This window comes from Parus major, chromosome 1 (assembly GCF_001522545.3).
Source record: "Parus major isolate Abel chromosome 1, Parus_major1.1, whole genome shotgun sequence".
Taxonomy (NCBI): domain Eukaryota; kingdom Metazoa; phylum Chordata; class Aves; order Passeriformes; family Paridae; genus Parus; species Parus major.
In genome coordinates this window covers 74,447,333-74,466,043 of record NC_031768.1, presented here as the reverse complement: position 1 = coordinate 74,466,043, position 18,711 = coordinate 74,447,333, and the positions used below count along the sequence as shown (strand labels likewise).

The 18,711-nt window shown below is 34.9% G+C and overlaps 1 protein-coding gene across 5 annotated transcripts in view; it reads left to right on the top strand.

Moving 5' to 3' along the window:
• DYNC2H1 (dynein cytoplasmic 2 heavy chain 1) overlaps positions 1–18,711 on the top strand; it is a 140,628-nt gene that overhangs the window by 26,268 nt on the left and 95,649 nt on the right. For 4 of the 5 annotated variants that reach the window (XM_015629205.3, XM_015629223.3, XM_015629233.3 and 1 more), the window contains exons 32-52: positions 751–953; positions 1,423–1,605; positions 1,913–2,095; positions 2,229–2,452; positions 3,030–3,145; positions 3,950–4,149; positions 4,794–5,058; positions 5,389–5,596; positions 5,954–6,083; positions 6,995–7,150; positions 7,761–8,020; positions 8,672–8,918; positions 9,630–9,781; positions 10,258–10,402; positions 11,654–11,756; positions 12,981–13,148; positions 13,269–13,393; positions 14,561–14,809; positions 15,613–15,721; positions 16,745–16,858; positions 17,683–17,825. In XM_015629205.3, coding sequence (XP_015484691.1) covers positions 751–953; positions 1,423–1,605; positions 1,913–2,095; positions 2,229–2,452; positions 3,030–3,145; positions 3,950–4,149; positions 4,794–5,058; positions 5,389–5,596; positions 5,954–6,083; positions 6,995–7,150; positions 7,761–8,020; positions 8,672–8,918; positions 9,630–9,781; positions 10,258–10,402; positions 11,654–11,756; positions 12,981–13,148; positions 13,269–13,393; positions 14,561–14,809; positions 15,613–15,721; positions 16,745–16,858; positions 17,683–17,825 — 3,683 coding nt within the window. The remainder of the gene's footprint in view (positions 1–750; positions 954–1,422; positions 1,606–1,912; positions 2,096–2,228; positions 2,453–3,029; positions 3,146–3,949; positions 4,150–4,793; positions 5,059–5,388; positions 5,597–5,953; positions 6,084–6,994; positions 7,151–7,760; positions 8,021–8,671; positions 8,919–9,629; positions 9,782–10,257; positions 10,403–11,653; positions 11,757–12,980; positions 13,149–13,268; positions 13,394–14,560; positions 14,810–15,612; positions 15,722–16,744; positions 16,859–17,682; positions 17,826–18,711) is intronic. The other variant, XM_015629214.3, reaches the window with a different exon arrangement.

Genomic DNA, 18,711 nt, shown 5'->3' with positions numbered 1-18,711 from the left:
CATATCACCTACCTCCAGAAGTCTTCTTTATCTGAGCTCCCTTTCTGTTCTTTCTATAGCTGTTTGAGGAAATCCATCAGTTACAGAGGAGTGTTCATTTAATCATTGTATAATGTATTACATCAATGTTTTAGTTTGTAAAATAGGTGCGATTTTGAAGTGACTTGTGATTATTCTTACTTTGCTTTAATTCCCATCATGGAATGGTACAGAAACACACAAACTGGATTTCTTTCAAGGAAACTAAATTGAACTATGTGCTTTCAGAGTACACTTAAGGCACCCAATCTGTTAATGAACTTTCACTCCACATCACCATAATTATTCTGAGTAAAATCTCCAGAGTGCATGTAGTATGGTTTTCAGATGCTCAACAGATCATTCAGCAGGTTGGGCCATATTGATTGCTGAAGTGGACATGGCTATTAACACTCTTGGCATAAATTGCTTTGCAGAAAAGCCTCTCCCTCACCTTTTTCCTCTCTCTCTCTCTCTCTCTCTCTCCCTGTCTCAGTACCCCTCCCTTCTCCCCCTATGTAGAGGCAGACAAATTCAATTCAAAATGACAAAGTTACATGAGTTATATTGTTTGTGTCAGGATCTTATTTTATGCTGCTTGCTTTAGAAAATAAAAACCTTTATATAATTCAAACAAGGTGTAAATAAAATCTGTGGATAATAGGAAGCAGCACAATGAACTTTTGAATGGGTAACATGTCTTCCTTGCTACACTGGTGTGATTATTTGCAGAATCTGGAATCCTCGAGCTCAAGCTTAAAGCTCTGATTCTTGATATCATTCATAATATTGATGTGGTGAAACAGCTGAATCAAGCTGAGGTTCACAATGTTGAAGACTGGGCTTGGAAGAAGCAGCTGAGATTTTATATGAATGACCAGAAATGTTATGTTCAGATGGTAGATGCTGAACTCCAATATACTTATGAATATCAGGTGTGGTATTTTTACATAGTGGCTCTTATATATGACTCAAACACTTTCTCATTTCATACATGCTGCTTATTGTCTCTAACTGTTGTCATTTTTTCTAAATTTTGTTATGTCCATAACATGCTGTTTCACAGACTATATTAAAAGATAGTGTAATAATTTTCATTCCTGATGCTGATGGGGTAAATATAAGATGTATCAAAGTAGCTGTATTATCATAGACATATTTTTGAGTATACTTGCTTTTATATATCTGAGCGCAGTTTCATCTGTAATTGTGAAAAAATTTGAACAGTACATTGGCATTTGATATAAAGCCAGGACAGCTTTGCAAACATTCATATTCTTAATGAAACAGAAATTTTGGCTGTTGTATTATATTATCAAAGAATTACGTAGGAATAAAAATAATGAAAATAAATTGCCTGTATTTTCTGTCTGCCAATCAATACAATTTGTTTTTCTTCTGCAGGGGATTTCCCCAAAACTTGTTTATACACCTTTGACAGATAAGTGTTACTTAACTCTTACTCAGGCCATGAAGATGGGCCTTGGAGGAAATCCTTATGGTCCAGCTGGAACTGGGAAGACAGAATCAGTAAAGGCCTTGGGTGGGATTCTTGGAAGACAAGTATTAGTCTTTAATTGTGATGAGGTGAATATGGTTTTGTTTAATTTAGGAAATGGATATCTATACCCATGCTTCATAAAGCAATATTACATTCCAGAAATAATATAAAAATTAGAATATTAAGCTTTATTATATAAATTATTATTATTTTATTATTATTAGAAGTAGTAGTAGTTGTATTGATATTTTTATGGAAATTACACTGATAATTTGTCAGTTGCCATTAGAAATTTGTGGATATTTTCAAGGTCCTGCTTTTTATTGGATGGGAAGACATTCTTTTATATTTTCTTGTTATTTGAATTTTGACAACATTCTTTTCAATTTCAAGGGCATTGATGTGAAGTCAATGGGACGCATATTTGTGGGCTTAGTGAAGTGTGGTGCCTGGGGCTGTTTTGATGAATTCAATAGACTTGAGGAAGCTGTATTGTCTGCAGTATCCATGCAGGTTCAGACAATTCAACATGCATTGAAGAAACACAGTCCTGTATGTGAGATGCTTGGCAAAAAGGTACAGCAAAACTTAATAATCTTCTTCACATTGATCACACTTAACTGATTACTGTAACTAAACACAGTCCACCCAGCATTTCTCAATACTGTTTCATCTGACGATAACCATTACAATGTACTTCTCTTGCTAGGTTGAAATGGATCCCAATTCTGGAATTTTTATCACTCTGAATCCTGCTGGAAAAGGTTATGGAGGAAGACAAAAATTGCCTGATAACCTCAAGCAACTTTTCAGGCCAGTTGCTATGACTCATCCAGACAATGAACTCATTGCGGAAGTTATTTTGTATTCAGAAGGCTTTAAGGATGCTAAAATACTGGGTAGAAAATTAGTGGCTATTTTTAATCTAGCAAGGTAAGCTTTCACCACCTCACCTTTCCCCTCCTTAGTAAAATCACATTTCTAATTCTCTTCCCTTGTAGCTCTTAAATCTAAATGGTTTACCATGCAAATCTCTCTACAGATACTTTTAATTTATAAATTTAAAATGCTGCAATATACTGGGAGATGGAGATGTGAAAATATCTTGAATTCAGTTACAGTCTCAAAGGAGCAAATTGCTGCTCCTCTAGTATCTCACTAAATATAAATATGAATGAGCATATGAATGCTCACAAGCATTGTGTTGTATTGAACTCTTAAAATTGTTGAAATGCAAGTGACTGTTTGGTTAAAACTGTGTGCATTAGAGAGTACAGAGATCTAAAGTTATAGTGAATGCTGTTAGGGTCAATAATAGATATGTGTTGGATATAACCCCTGTAAAAATTCCAGAGTGCCACTGCTGTATTTCTGAAATGCATTTCAGAAACTACAAACACATGCCAGTTTCTTTTTTGACCAAACCTGTACTTGAAGTGTACCAATTCACCAATCCAAAATTTCAGATGCTGTCACCTAGAGCTTATTATGATATTGTTTTTAAATTCAGGGAGCTTCTGACGCCACAGCAGCATTATGATTGGGGTTTACGAGCACTGAAGACTGTTTTGAGAGGCTGTGGCAGCCTTCTTCATCAGCTGAAAAAAAGCAATGCAAAGCAAGAAGGTAAGATTGACCATACCAAACTTCAGATTCTTTAGGATCTTGTACAAATATAATTCACTCCAGCTTTCTTGTTTACTGGAGTTTTAAAAAGCATTGGCTTGTATCTGTAGGCAATTTAGAAAAGAAGAAAATATCTATGAAAGCCCACCTTCACTAGGACATCACAAAAAATTTGTCATATTCTAAATGGAGCTTTTATATAATGATAAGAACACAGATTACAGGACTTCATTTGGGAATAATTTTAAATTATTTTCAAAGACTTGTTTTCACTTGGTTTAGGACAGGAAAGTTGATCATCTGTCAGTATTCAGTATTTAAATTTTCCAAAACTGTCACATGGCACTAGATTCAGATTGGTAGACAGAGACAAATATAAGGATAGATAGGAATGATAGAAAAATAGTGGACTAGACTGAGTCACTGCATTTTTAAAAGATTTTTTGAGTTATTGTTGTTTAGGTGTTAAATGAGGGGATTAAAGAGTGTGGAATGAATGAGCATTTGACATCTTTAGGAGACAACTACTGGTTCCTGTTTGCTTAAACAGCATATGTCTGGCAGTTTACAAATTTTGACATAACAAATGGTCTGCGTCTGACCAGCATCATAACCGCCTGATATCTTTATAGAATGCATTTGTGGGCATATATCAATATTTACAATAAGTATGCCTAACTATGCTGAGCTTCCAAGTAGAATGGTACATGAAGTGTAATTCTGGAATCTATCCTCTGTACTTTCAACATATGAGCAGTGTTGACACATCTGAAACTGATCTGTTTTCTTTGTTTTTCTTTCCAGTTAATGAAAGTCACATAGTGGTTCAAGCTTTGCGGCTGAACACCACATCAAAGCTTACATTTGCAGACTGCACACGTTTTGATGAGCTGGTTAAAGATGTATTTCCTGGCACTGATTCTAAAGATGTGGAATATGCTGAGTTAGCTGCAGCTTTAGAACAAGTCTTTGAAGAAGCAAACTTGGAAATTATAAGCACACAGGTAAAGATCAACTATAGCAACAAAGCAGTATTATTCTGAATTAGATCTGATTAATATTCATTTAACTAATTTCTGTTTTCTTTCCAAAAATCTTTTATAAAAAAGTGAGAATGACTGGTAGTTAGATTCTAATTACCTTTATACAAAAAATTAGATGTGTATTTGAAGCATGGTAGACCAGTTATGTTATTGAAAGAAAAATAGCATAAGGAAAGTTAAGATGTGAGCATGTGACAGTTTCATTCAAGCCAGATACAAATGCCAATGAATATTTTGGACAGTGAAAGAATTAAATATGTGAATATTTGATTTTTGCAAGCGGTTCTCTGCCTTGTTTTTATTTATTTATTGTAAAACTGAACAAAGTTTTGTGGCTGAAGATTTGTTAAATTCTCATTAAAAGTGTGATGAAAGATGGCTATTATTTTTGTATTAGTAATTTAGTGAAATACTTCTAACGTAAAATAAATTTCTTCATAAACTTTAGTATCATAATTTTAAATATTCCTGCTAATATCTATTGTTTAAAAAAAGAAAATGATAGAAAGTGTGTGCATGCAAAGTAAATCTCAGAAATACTACAAGAGAACATGTTTGATTCAGCTTTACAATTTCACATAGCTATTATCTCTTCCATTGTCTAGATCAAGAAGGCTTTGGAGTTATATGAACAGCTGCGTCAAAGAATGGGGGTAGTTATTGTAGGTCCGAGCGGTGGAGGCAAGTCAACGCTCTGGCGGATGTTGAAGACAGCCCTTGGTAAAACTGGCAAAGTAGTGAAGCAGTACACAATGAATCCCAAGGCCATGCCTCGACATCAGCTGCTGGGCCGTATTGACATGGATACCAGGGAATGGTCTGATGGAGTGCTTACAAACAGTGCTCGGCAAGTGGTGCGAGAGCCCCGAGGTGTGTCTGAGGGGGACTTGCAGATTGTTACACTGAAATGACTGAATGAGATCCTTTTCAAGTACTTCTTTATATTGTGTTGTTACTTGTGCCTAGCATAAGGCAAGAAGAACTTCTGGTAACAATTGTAGCCAAAAGCTATGTTCTTTACAAATGTTGTGATAAGAAATCAAAAATAGGCAGAAGAAGGTAAAGCATGTGAGCAATGTTTTCATAGAGCTGAAAGTCATAATGAAGAAGTAATAATAAATAGCATTAAAGTAGCAAGGGGTGATATTTTTTAACTCTTTTTTTTGGGGGTTGATGTTTTATTTTTTGTGTTAAAAATAGATATTACTTCATGGATAATTTGTGATGGTGATATTGATCCTGAATGGATTGAATCTTTGAATTCTGTTTTGGATGACAACAAATTGTTGACTATGCCCAGTGGAGAAAGAATTCAGTTTGGTTCAAATGTCAACTTTATATTTGAAACTCATGACCTCAGCTGTGCCTCTCCTGCTACAATATCTCGAATGGGAATGATCTTTCTGAGGTAAGCCGCAGGAGTATTACATACTTTTTAAAGTAAGCTTACTTTTAAAGTGTGCTTACTTGTTTTGAAAGGTATTCTTAAGTGAAGGGAGCAGTTGCTTACACTTAGGAAGCCAATCATTGGGAAAGTTTCTTTAGGCTGTGTATCCCTTTTGTGTTGTTAGTTATAAACTTTTGACTGAAATACCTCAGATATTTTTAAAAGACATTGTGAATTATTTACTGGAAAGCCCAATTATTGAATAGAAATTGTTAAATTATTTACCAGTATTTTTTCTGGAGTTTTGTTGCTCCTTTAAAACAGTCTATTTAAAGACATTGGTGTCTTGTATTTATCTGAATCTTTTTTTTTACTTAGTGATGAGGATACAGATCTTAATTCTCTAATAAAGTCTTGGATAAGAAGTCAGCCTGAAGAATCCAGATACAACCTTGAAAACTGGATTGGGGACTATTTTGAAAAGGCTTTAAACTGGGTTGTAAAGAAGGTTAGTAAGCAAATAGTTAATCAAATTTCAGCTTCTGTTAATTATGATCCATTTTTCTAGAATAGAAATCATATATCATTCAGATTAATTTTTGAACTGTAATTTAAAAAAAAATAAATCTGAGTGCTTTTTTGATAGAATTACAGAATTGTAGAATATCCTGAGTTGGAAGGGACCCACAGGAATCATGGAAGTCTTAATTCCTGGCCCTGCACAGGACCACCCCAAGAATCAAACCATGCACCTGCAAGCATTTTCTAAACCCTTCTTGTACTCCAGCAGGCTTGGTGCTGTGACCACATTAATGGTGCTTCCCAGACTCCCCTTCTGGAGGAGTTGGATTTGCACTGATCAAGTAGTTTATGTGCTGAAAATACTTTCTAGGAGACTTCCACACTGCTGTGGCCAGTGTGCTTGTGTTTTAGAGATGTGGATTATCTCCTCCTGGGGAGCATGCATGGTCCTGTTGTATTCTTCTGATTATTTTTTCTCCTAGTTTTTTTACCTGTGGCATTTTTTAGACTTTAAAGTATCAAAGGAAAAACCTTGGCGTTGTTCCTGAGGCTGAAAATTCCCTTTGGTGCCAAAGAGCAAAATCCATAAAGAATCTGTTCAAAAGGAAGATTTGCAGTGTATAGTTATGTTTATTCCTTACTGATTCTCAAAATCTGTGAGGAAAGTTCTGACTGCTTATCCTGAATTACATAGACTCATAGTCTGGAATTAAAACCTCCAAATCAGTGCTTAGAAATAATTTAATATCAAGTGAATTTTCTAGAACAATAGCAGTGCTGAGATCTTTCCTCATTTGTGTAAATGTCAAAAAGCTGTGAGTAATAACAGCATGCTAGCAACACATCACATTTATATTGAGGAGTATATTTAAATCTACTACAACTTTCAATTTACAGAATGACTTTGTAGTAGAAACAAGTTTAGTCGGGACTGTGATGAATGGATTGTCTCATCTTCATGGAAGTACTGATCATAGACAGTTTATTATTAACTTGCTACGTGGTCTTGGTGGCAATCTCAACATGAAGTCACGACAAGAATTTGCAAAAGAGGTAATCTCTGCGTTCTAATTTGATTTTGATTTGTGTTATCTGTAGGGGAATAGCTGAGAAGTGAAGGAATGTTTTATGTGTCACTGATGCTTTGCATTCATCCCAGATGGCAATCCTTTGGTCCTGCACCACAAGATAGTGAAATGACTTTGTCCATACTGCTTTGTGCAAGGACCAACTGTAACAGACTGTGTTTGTTTATATGTATTGTATATGTAATTCAGATTTATTTTTGTGGGTTTTTTTTCTTTTCAGAGTACTTGAAATAGTTACAGGACTTTGCACTTCATCAGGAAAATATTCTTAGGTATTCTTATTAGGATGCCTAATATAAAAAATATTTAAAGCTTTTCTAAATATAATTTTATTTATTTTATTTATATTTTGGAAAGTAGAAGAGTAATATATTATTGTTTAGCTAAGGATTTAATCATAAAGCATAAGCATGGTATGATTGAATTTTCAAAGGCAGCCTCAAGCCATCAAATCAAAGAATTATATGTTTAATTTTTTGTAAGTATTCTTTGAACATTCTTTAGAGTAGCTTGAAATGGTAGATCTTGTTAGGACTATGGATTTAATTGAAGCTTTATTTTTATTTCTTTTAAAGATCTTCAGTTGGGCACAAGAGTCTCCTCCTGATCCAAGGAAGCCCCTGGACACATATTATGACACTGACACTGGAGAGATAATGCTGTATCAGTTGAAAAAACCTGAAAATCTAACAGCTGATGACTTCAGTAATCTCCAAACACTTCCTGTCATCCAAACGCCTGACATGCAGAGAGGTTTAGATTACTTTAGACCATGGCTAGATATTAATAATAAGCAGCCGTTTCTTCTTGTGGGTCCTGAAGGATGTGGAAAGGGGTAAAAAATAGTTCCTACTTTAAGTAAAATATACTTCTAGTTCTTTGACAGATTTGTAATTTTTTTTTACAATGCTTTTCTCATATGACTTTCTGATAGATTAGGACTTGCTTAGGTCATTTGTTCAACAAACCTTATGTTGTGGCAAATAAGTAAATTCTTACGAAGGTCTATGACTTCTAATGAAGTGACAGTTCAGACTGTCACTATGCATCTAAGACATCTGAATGTGGCTTTTAGATACAAAACAGGATCTTTGGAAAATCTACTGTTGTGGAGCAACAGTTTAGAGGCACGTGAGATCCAGTCTCATTTTGAGAAGCTCTAGATGCCTTATACAGGCAACTCAATTTAGCATATCCTTTTGCCTTTATTAGATTCCTTATTTAGATGGTTTGGGTCACTGTAATCAAGGAAATAAGTTAGCTGTTTTGTGTAGCTGTATACACTACACTTTCATTGAATTTTGTGAATGAAAAATGTTACCATTTTAAAGGCAAGAATGTTAAATCCAGCAAACCTCATGCTCCACCTGTTCTATTAATGTGGGATGTAGTATATGCATTTTATTCAGAAACTATAAAATATCTTTGGATACACAGCATTTTAATTTATTTATGCCTATATGTATGTACATGTTTGATTTTCTAGGATGCTGCTTCATTATGCATTTTCTCAGCTCCGCTCCACTCAGATCGCTACTGTTCACTGCAGTGCACAGACTACTTCTCAACATTTTCTACAGAAATTAAGTCAAACTTGCATTGTAATCAGCACAAACACTGGACGAGTGTACAGACCAAAGGACTGTGAAAGGCTGGTTTTGTACCTAAAAGACATCAATCTACCCAAACCTGATAAATGGGGAACAAGCACTCTTGTGGCTTTTCTGCAGCAGGTGAGCACTTATGTCTGTGATTTATAAAGAGACTCCAGTATACTGGATACAATTTTGTGTATGTTGTAAACACTTAACACTGATTAATTTCAGTGTTACAATCCTGCATCCTGTTGGGTATTGTTGCATTAGTTTTGTTTGTACTTTAATAGACTATGTAGGTGTCAGCCAGAAATAAGATACCATTTTTATTTGGCTGATATTTATAAATACATGAAGACAGTGCTTTTCTCAGTGAGTTACAGTGCAGTAGACATAGGAATGGCAAGAAAATTGCCAGGAGCAGTCAGCATGGATTCACCAGGGGCAAATCATGCTTGATGAGGGAAAGAGAGTCAATATAGTCAACCTGGACTTCACTAAGACCATGGATGCTGTCTCCCAAAAGATCCTCACAAGAAAAGCTGTTGATACAGGCTGCGTAAGCAAATAGTGAAGTGGGTTGAAAGTTGGCTGGAGAGCCAGGCCCAGAGGGTAATCATCAGTAGTACAGAGTCTACTTCTAAACCATGATCTGTTTTAAGATGTTCATTAATGATTGGGACAATGGAGTCCTGCAAATCTGCGGATGATGAAATTGTGAGGAGTAAGGCACCTGAGGCAATTAAGAAAGCAGAAATAATGGTATACTCTTCACTATTTTATTACATCTTACTTTGTATGATTCTCTGTTGACTTTCCTTTAATGAAATATTTATTTATTTATTAAAGGTTCTTACCTATCAAGGATTTTATGATGAAAATCTGGAATGGGTTGGTTTAGAAAATATCCAAATTGTGGCTTCCATGTCAGCTGGAGGAACATTAGGAAGACATAAACTTAGCTCCAGATTTACTTCTATAGTTCGTCTCTGTGCAATTGAGTAAGTACATGTAAATTAGTCTCTCAGAGCTCAGATTCAGCCTCTCTATATAAGGACCTCTTGTCAATTTAGTCTTTACAAAGATGTGGCTGTTCTAGTCTTTATCTTTTCTCACAGTGTGTTATTGCCAGATTTGGCGCTATTTGGTACCTCTTAGCACCAGTGTTTGAAATATGTTTCCTTTTGGGTAATTTTGATTGCAGTAAACTGCTTTATGCAGCTTTATGTTAAGGTGTTATTTGGTTAAAAAGTTAGAGAAATTGAAGTTTATTTATTTGTTTTTAAGTTTGACCATGTTAACAGATGTATTTAGAAAATTTCCGAGAGTGGCCTACTGCAATAAAATGGTAATTTTACTCTGCTGCTGGATGGAAATGCTATTCAATGAAATTTCTCAGTAATTGTGTATATAAGTTTAACTCAGTTTTAATGAAATAGAAAAAGTCCATAATGATTAGGTTTTTTTCCCTTTTTAGCTATCCAGAAAGAGAACAACTGCAAACTATTTATAGTGCCTACCTGGAACCCGTACTACAGAAAAACCTAAAGAATCACCCTATTTGGGGTTCTTTACCAAAAATACATCAGTTAGCAGGATCTATGGTTCAGATTTATGAACAGGTATGGAAACCTTTTTTCTTTCTTCAAGGAGATGGAGAATTCAGGTGTTTTATTGCAAATAATTAGCTTTTGATGTTAACAAGTGTGTAAAAAGGTTTATCAGTATTAAAATCTAAGTTTATATCTTTTTAATAAAGTTGTTGCCAATTTTGGAACTTTTATTTTCAGAGAATCTTAGGCATTAGAATCAAGCAGAGTAACCTGTAAGTGCTCTTGCTTTCCCACAGATTTGTTTCAGGATTTTGGTATGCATCTTAACACTTCCATACTTTCAGTTCCTGATTTATAAAATGTGGATAACAGTGTTTTCCTACTAAATGGAAGAGGAGACAGTGCAACAGGTGGTTGTGTGCACAGTTGTTAAGGATGCTGTTAAGAATACAGAAGGAGAGATGAGGGTGGAGTCCTTTACAAACATCAAGGACTACCTATTAAAATTGTACATTGTTAAAAGCAGGTGTTTAGAACTGGACACAAGTTTATTTTAACCTCCCACTTGAAATTTTATGAACTTCTGTCTAGCAAAATGCTTAACTACTTGCTTTTCTTAATCAGTACATAGTCTCACTAGGGACGGTGCTGTGTGCTGCTTGCTGTAGTATGGATGCATGTCCCCATCCAGGCAGAAGCATGATACAGACTTGATCCTTTTGACTACACTGAGAGTTCAGTCACTAGTTGGAATGCACCCATTAGCAGGAGTTTCATATGGCATTATCGATGTATTCAGAGAAATAAGAGTTTAAATCTCATCACACTGCAATCAAATAACTGATGAAAACAGTTATTCCTTGAATTAAAGATGTAGTTTTAAATTCAAATATCCTCTCTGGGAGAAGAGTAAGTATGAAGTATTTTGTAGTGAGAAAGCATTACTAATTTAGGTAGGTTTTAGTGAGAAAATGTTAATAATTTAGGTAGGTTTTTATTACATTTCAGTATTGCCTTTGTGTTTCATATTTGGTATTGTTTTAAAAAAATTAAAATACATTTTAAAAACAATGTATTTTGTCTAATACTGCACTCACAGTCCTAGGTGATATGTGCAGATGTTTCCATCAAAAATGATACAGAAAAAGTGTTCTGAGAAAATATTTAGTGGTCAGAAAACAAGATTTAAACTAGGAGTGCATTCATAAAATATCTAAATGTTCACTAACTAGAATACTGCTCTACTATTTCTGCCTTAGAAAAAGTGCTTTACATTTTATAATACCACTTTTTTTTTCTTTCCTTAACTCCCATTTTTAGGTACGAGCAAAATTCACAGTTGACGATCACAGTCATTACCTTTTTACACCACGTATTCTTACTCAGTGGGTTCTTGGTTTATTCAGATACAATTTGGAAGGTGGTAAGTCACTTACTTGGTTTTCATTAATAAAGTAGTTCTAAAATGGCCTAGATTATTATTGATGTCAGTCTTACTGTTGGTTCCACACAGATCTTTTTAAACTGTGAACTTAATAGAGGGGAAAGATTGCCTGTTAGTTCATTCCATATGTAAGGGTAAAGTTTAAAAAAATCCAGTGATGTTTAAAGATATGCATGGGAGTTATTTATGGTTTAAGGGAAGTTAATAGGTTGGGACTGCATTCTTACTATGGGAACTTGAACTGTGCCCCCTACTCTTCACTGTTTTGTTCCATGGTTTTGTGTTTTGTGTTGGGGTTTTTTGAGCATATATGTTGTTTTCTGGATTCCCAGAGCCTTACCTCTCATGCTTGGTATAGCCTTGCCTGCTATACCTGGTTGTATAAACCTGGTTTATACACATACTTCATGGGCTGCTTTCTGATCTTGTTTTTGACTCTGAAATAGGTATTATTACTACATCAAGAACAACTACTCATTATGTTTTAGCTCTTGCATTGATTAGAAGGTTGCATGGAGGGCTGCTTAAAGAGGATAAAAGTTGTGAAAATGCTGCTCTCCCTTTCCACTTATTTTCTGGGATCATGTGATGGTAAATGCAGCATGAGTGATGTCAGAAAAGCTGCACTGACAATCAGTGCATGGGTAATGTCAGCTCATTTAGGGACTTCTTAGTTGTATATAATGATAACATATGCATGTGCTTTTCCAATGTTGAACAACAAGGCTTGTTATTTACTCACCTTACTTACTGCTTTTGTGAGGAATATTTAACATTTGGAGTCTCTAGTGGCATTTTCTAATACAGACTGTTTTGGGTATTCTTGTTTCAGTATTTGTTATCAGTCTTTCTCTTCCCATTTAAGAATGTCTTCTGGATTTTCTTGATTTCATTGCTTGGAAAACTGACTTTTAATTTTACCTTTGTGTGCAATACCTTGCTCATTTTTATTAGAAGCTGACACTTGTTTTAATAGAGAGAACTTGCTTTAATAGGATATATTTAATTTTATCTTGTAATGATCCATAAAGAAATTATTAAAAACCATTTCATAATGTTTACTTTTTCTTTTATTTCTTCCTTACCGATGTTCTCCCACTGGTATGTAATTTCTCTTGCTCATTTTCAATATCATATTTTAAAGTGGAAATTTGAAAATCTATTATAAATATAAAAAATGAATTCTCTCCTTAAATTTTGTAGGTTCATTAATACAAACTGCAGACATTGTATTGGAAGTTCTAGCTTATGAAGCACGTCGCTTGTTCCGTGACAGAATTGTTAGCATGAAGGAACTTCAAGTATTTGATAATATTTTGGCCAAAGTGTTTCAATGTGATTGGGGCTCAGATGTTCTGGACAATATGGCAGGTAAACCATTTGAAGCATAGCACACAAACTTGAAATGTTTGTTTAGGAAGTGCCTGATCAAGTTAGATAGCATATGAATTGAACACCTAATGTTTCAAATGTTTCCTTTTTTTTTCCCAGATACCTTTTATGTAACTTGGGGAGCTTGTCAAGAGGCATTCATCACACCAGGCCAGGCACTACCACCACATGGGAGGCCACTTGGCAGACTGAACTCAACAGACCTGAAAGATGTTATTCAAAAAGTGAGACACAATTAAAGAATATGCACATCAACGGTTCACAGCAATGATTCTAGACAGTTATGGCAAAGAGTAACATGCAAGCAACCAGGTTTTTGGTGTGGGCTGCCTCCTGTTTAAAGAATCACCTTTTGCATTTGGTGAAGCAAGGGAAAGACTTGAGAAGTTATGTGGCAGGCAGTAGGAAGTATCATGCAGCAAGGTTATGTTAATGAAAGGACATCAGGTGCATTTGTGAATTTGCTGCTGATTTATAACAGTTTGATGAACCAACATTTTGAGAAACATGTCCATATATATTTGTGTATTGTTCAAGTACATATCTGTTTTATTAAATAATTTCTTTTTCAATTTGCAATATGGTAATATAATTTGTGTTCAAAGAAATGCAAATGGAGATTTGGCATGCTTTTAAGCAGTAAAATACCAAAAGTGAGCTTGATGAGGAAATGCAAACATTTTAACTCTTCTAGGCTATCTGATTTTTAAGATGAGAACTTTGAGATCATCACTTTTAGGCATAGTGTTTGATGGACTGCTTTTGCAGATGGGAATCTACTCCCTCTCCTTAAGTGCCAACTTGTGACCAACACACTATATAGGAAATGATGAAATTCAATAGCCTCAGGAAGGAGGGAGTTTGTTGGTTTTGGGTTTTTTTACTGACTGCAAGGTTACATTGGACTAAAAAGATGAGGTTTTAATAAGTATAACAAGGTCATAATTTAATTGTAGGATATGTTGTTGTGTGTGTTTCACTAGGAACTTCCATAATCTGCAATTATGCAGCAATTAGGTGCCTAAAATATTCTCATGAGTTATTAATTAATCCGTTGTCAGAGACACAGCTCAGACTTTGTTCTGGTCCATTATTCAGTTTTAATTAGTTCAGTGGTAGACTGCTATTTCAATATATCTAAGACTTCCAGGGTGTTCTGGTAGTGGGTGTAGTGTGATATATTCATTATTGATATATTTTTTACTCATGAAGGGTATGTGAGGTATCTAAATTCTGTTACAAAAATATTTTTTTCTGAATGAAGACCAATTTGGTTTATTAAGCTTTTAAGCCCTTCTTTTCTAAATGTTTAAATGTTGGATGTTGCAATTTCTCACTGTTTTTGTTTATTATTAGTGATCAGATTTTTTTTCTCTTTTTTTAAAAAATAGGGTATCATTCATTATGGACGGGACAAAAAAGAAGTAGATATTTTACTGTTCCATGAAATCCTCAGTTATATGTCCCAAGTGGACAGAGTGCTGAGTTTTCCTGGAGGATCACTTCTTTTGGCAGGACGGAGTGGTGTAGGTCGTCGGACAGTTACCTCTTTAGTTAGTCATATGCATGGAGCTGTCCTGATTACTCCCAAAATTTCCAGAGGTTATCAGCTGAAGCAGTTCAAAAGTGATCTTAAATATGTAAGTCTCTCAGTTTCATCAGTTTTGTAATGTTGTGGGTGTATGTTAAAGGACAAAAAAAAAAAAAGGAATTTTGAAGGACACAAAAGGTTGTGTGAAGAGATATTTTAAGAGAAGAAAAATAGCAGTCTAAATGAAACAAGTGATTTTTTAGAAGTTCTCACTCTAGATGTGTATACTATTCTTTACAATAACTAACTGAAATTCCACTTTTTGTAATACCAGAGCTCTTTTTGATTGTTGTAGAACTTACAAATAAGAAGTTTATGTGCATATTGGAAAGGCTTTTTCATGTATATATTTCCATGTTGGTACATACTTTTATTTCCTATCTCTATGATCTGCCAGTTAATAGTAGTTGAAACAAATAAAATTTTAGTAATTGATGAAAGTGTACATATTATTTAAAACCAGATGCAAACCTTGAATCAACAGTTTCTCCTTACCTTCAGCAATGCTAAAGAAAATTCTAGATCTATGCTACACAAGAGTGATACAGTTCTATCATTGAGTCATATTCATAAACATACTCTATGAAAGAGCCTGTTTTAATTTTTTTTTTTCATTACTAAGCTTTATATATAGGTAAAATGTTCTTTATATTTGATATCTCATATATCTGAATCACCTGGAAATCTTTTGTAAATATATGATAGTGTAGGTGCTGTGGAGAAAATATGTATGTAATATATAGTCAAGGAAAGATTATGATCCTTGTTGGTCCCTTCCAGCTCAGGATACTGTATGATTATTATTCTCTTATGAACAATACACTGAGATTTAAATGTCTTCCCTGCTTCTAGGTGATGGAGCTTGCAGGCATTGAAGCACAGCAGGTGGTATTGCTGCTCGAAGACTACCAATTTATTCATTCCACTTTCCTGGAGATGGTCAACAGTTTACTGTCCTCAGGTGAGCCAAGTCCAAAGAGATTATGGTACTACTTTTGCCATGCAGACTTAGCTCAGTGAGGCAGAATGATGTTTTAGATGATGTTTTCTGACTTCATGTCTCTATCAGAAGGTTTAGTTAGCTTTCTATATTGTATTAATTGGAGTACTTGTATGTAAGAACCTGACTCACAGTTCACTTAGCTTTCCTTTTATTTACCCTGTAGTACGGGTGCTTTCAGTTCCTCTAATTCATTTCAAAGGAGTTCTTATAACTCCTTATAGTGTAAGAGCAAAATGAGAATGCATTCTAATCTACAGTTTCCCTTTTATAATAAAACTCAAAACTGAGAGGTTTCCAATGCTTTACTAGATTGTATAGACAGAATCCTTTAATTAATTAGTCACCAGCAAAGCTCACTTTTCTGAAGGTAGTGAGATGATAAATAACAATAAAAAATAACAGAAGTGACTTTATTTTACTGTCCAGCTTTGTTCCTGGATCAGAGAGAAGATCATTGAAGGACTGAGTCAAAGTTGCTAAATGATTTTTTTGGAACTGCAGAAGTTTAAGAGCTGATTAATAAGAGTATCTGATTTTCCTGTCCCTTAGGTGCTACCCCAAATCTACTTACAGTATCAAATTTTCATCATCCAATGTTAAAACTTTGTCTGAGGAACTAGACAACTATTCACTTTCATGTGCCTGTGTCCTGGTGTATGACAGTTTGGTTTGATTTGTTCTGTATGCAGTACAGGGTCACTGTCTTTGGGTAGATTTGAAAGAGCTTTTTTCAAACACATTTCAGCAATATAAACAAAGTAGACTCACTCTATCAAAAATAGATAGAATCACTGTAATTTTTTTTTTGTTTTCATGTTATCATGGAAAGAATGATTAAGTATGTGGGATAATGCTCAAGAAAGTATAGAGGTGAATTCTATGAAATATGAATTCTCTGTACAGAGAATTCAAGGGAAGCCTTCAAAGCAATCTAAAGAATTACAGTGTGTTTTATCTGACTTAAATTCATTCTTGAAATAGGAGAAGTTCCCGGGCTATATAAAACAGAAGAATTAGAACCATTGCTGTCTCCTCTGAAGGATCAAGCTTCGCAAGATGGATTTACAGGACCAATTTTCAACTATTTCACATACCGTATGTCAACACAGTTATAAATTATAATTAAATATGAAGTTTAAAAAGTGATATAATAATGGACAAATAATTTCTAATGTGGTCATTTTGTTGTGTGCAGTCTAACTTTTAATTAGTCATTAAATAGCAGGCAGGAATAGTTTTGGTGATGTTTGAGGGCACAGAATCCTCAGCTTAAAATTTATTTTTCTGCCTGAAATTTTGTATTGATGAATGTTCAACAAATGTTACGAAATCTGCTGCTGAAAGTAGTTAGAAGGAAGAAAGCTTTTGTTGCCATTCTTTTCTGGTTCATATAGCTTTTATGTATATCTGGGAACAGAGATTTCTTCCATTTGTCAATTATACCAAGAAATCACTTTGGATTCATAGGAATTATAGGGAAGTTTACAGATAGGTTTCTTAATTATTTGTGTTTCTCTCTAATGAAAAGATTAAACAGTTTAGAAATAAATCAAAGAATATGAAAGAATATGAAAGAATGCAGTGATAGCAGCCAGCCATGGAACTACTTCTACTTGGTTGTATTGGTCTACCTGAATTGGCATTAGAACCAGTGCTTTCCACTTAAATACTGTCAGCTCTTCAGAACTAAAAAATGCACTGTAGTATACATAGTGAGAATTCATGGTACTAATTAAGGTTCTACTTATAAACATTCCTGTCCTAGTGTGATTTGATGCTATAGGCTCTTTTTTTTTTTTTTTTTTCAGAAATTATCTTGTGATAAGTATTTGAAAGAAAGTAAATTATGTTTTATTTGCAATAAATTTACCGGCATGTAGTCAAATTGTTATGTGCTAAAAATTCTTACATTTTCTTAGGGATCCAACAAAACCTGCATGTTGTCTTGATCATGGATTCTACCAATTTAAATTTCACAATAAACTGTGAAAGTAATCCAGCACTGTATAAGAAATGTCAGGTTTTATGGATGGAAACCTGGTCAGAAGACAGTATGAAAAAGGTAAGTTGTATTAATTGTGACTTAATTTAAATTAGTATGTCTAAATATAACTGAGCTCTGGTGAATAAGGTCAAGATATTTAAAGCTGTGAAGGAATAATTATCACTGTACTTATTTAATCTCTTTGTACACTCTTATAAAGCCAGAAAATTCTGCAGAACAGTTAAGTATTATTAGCATTGTTATTTTACCAGTAACATTATGTTTTGTTCTCTCTGTGGGCTGACTTGAACAATATGCTGACTACTATGACTCTGATCAAACACAGCATTTAAGAACAAAATACACACTACAAGCAAAATGTCAAAGCCAATTGTATTCTGTTTGTGTGGTGAGGTTTTGGTGTCAGGTTGGCGTGCAGGGATGATTTCTGTGAGAGGCTGCCAGAAGCTTCCCTCATGTCAGGGTGAGTTAGTGCCAGCTGGCTCCAAGAAGGATATTCTGCTGGCTAACAGCAGTGGTGGCAGTGCCTCTGGGATAACATTTAACAAGTGCACAGAAGTTACGGTACAGGAGCAAGTGCATCCAGAGGGAGGAGTGAGAAAACATGAAAAAAACATCCCTGCAGACCCCTGGGTCAGCGCAGAAGGAGGGGCAGGAGGTGCTGGAGCTGAAATTCCCCTGCAGCCCCTGGTACAGCCCATGGTGAGGCACCTGTGCCCCTGCAGCCCATAAAGTCCACAATGGAGCAGAGATTCACCTGCAGCCCATGGAGAGCCCAATGCTGAAGCAGGTAGAGGCACCTGAAGGAGTCTGTGACCCCGTGGGAAGCCCATGCACATAAATGCATGTGATTGTCACATAGAGCAACACAAACAGAACCCCTAAGCACTAACAAAACCAGCCCCAGCATAGCATTGGCATCATCCTGTTCCCCTCTCTGAGT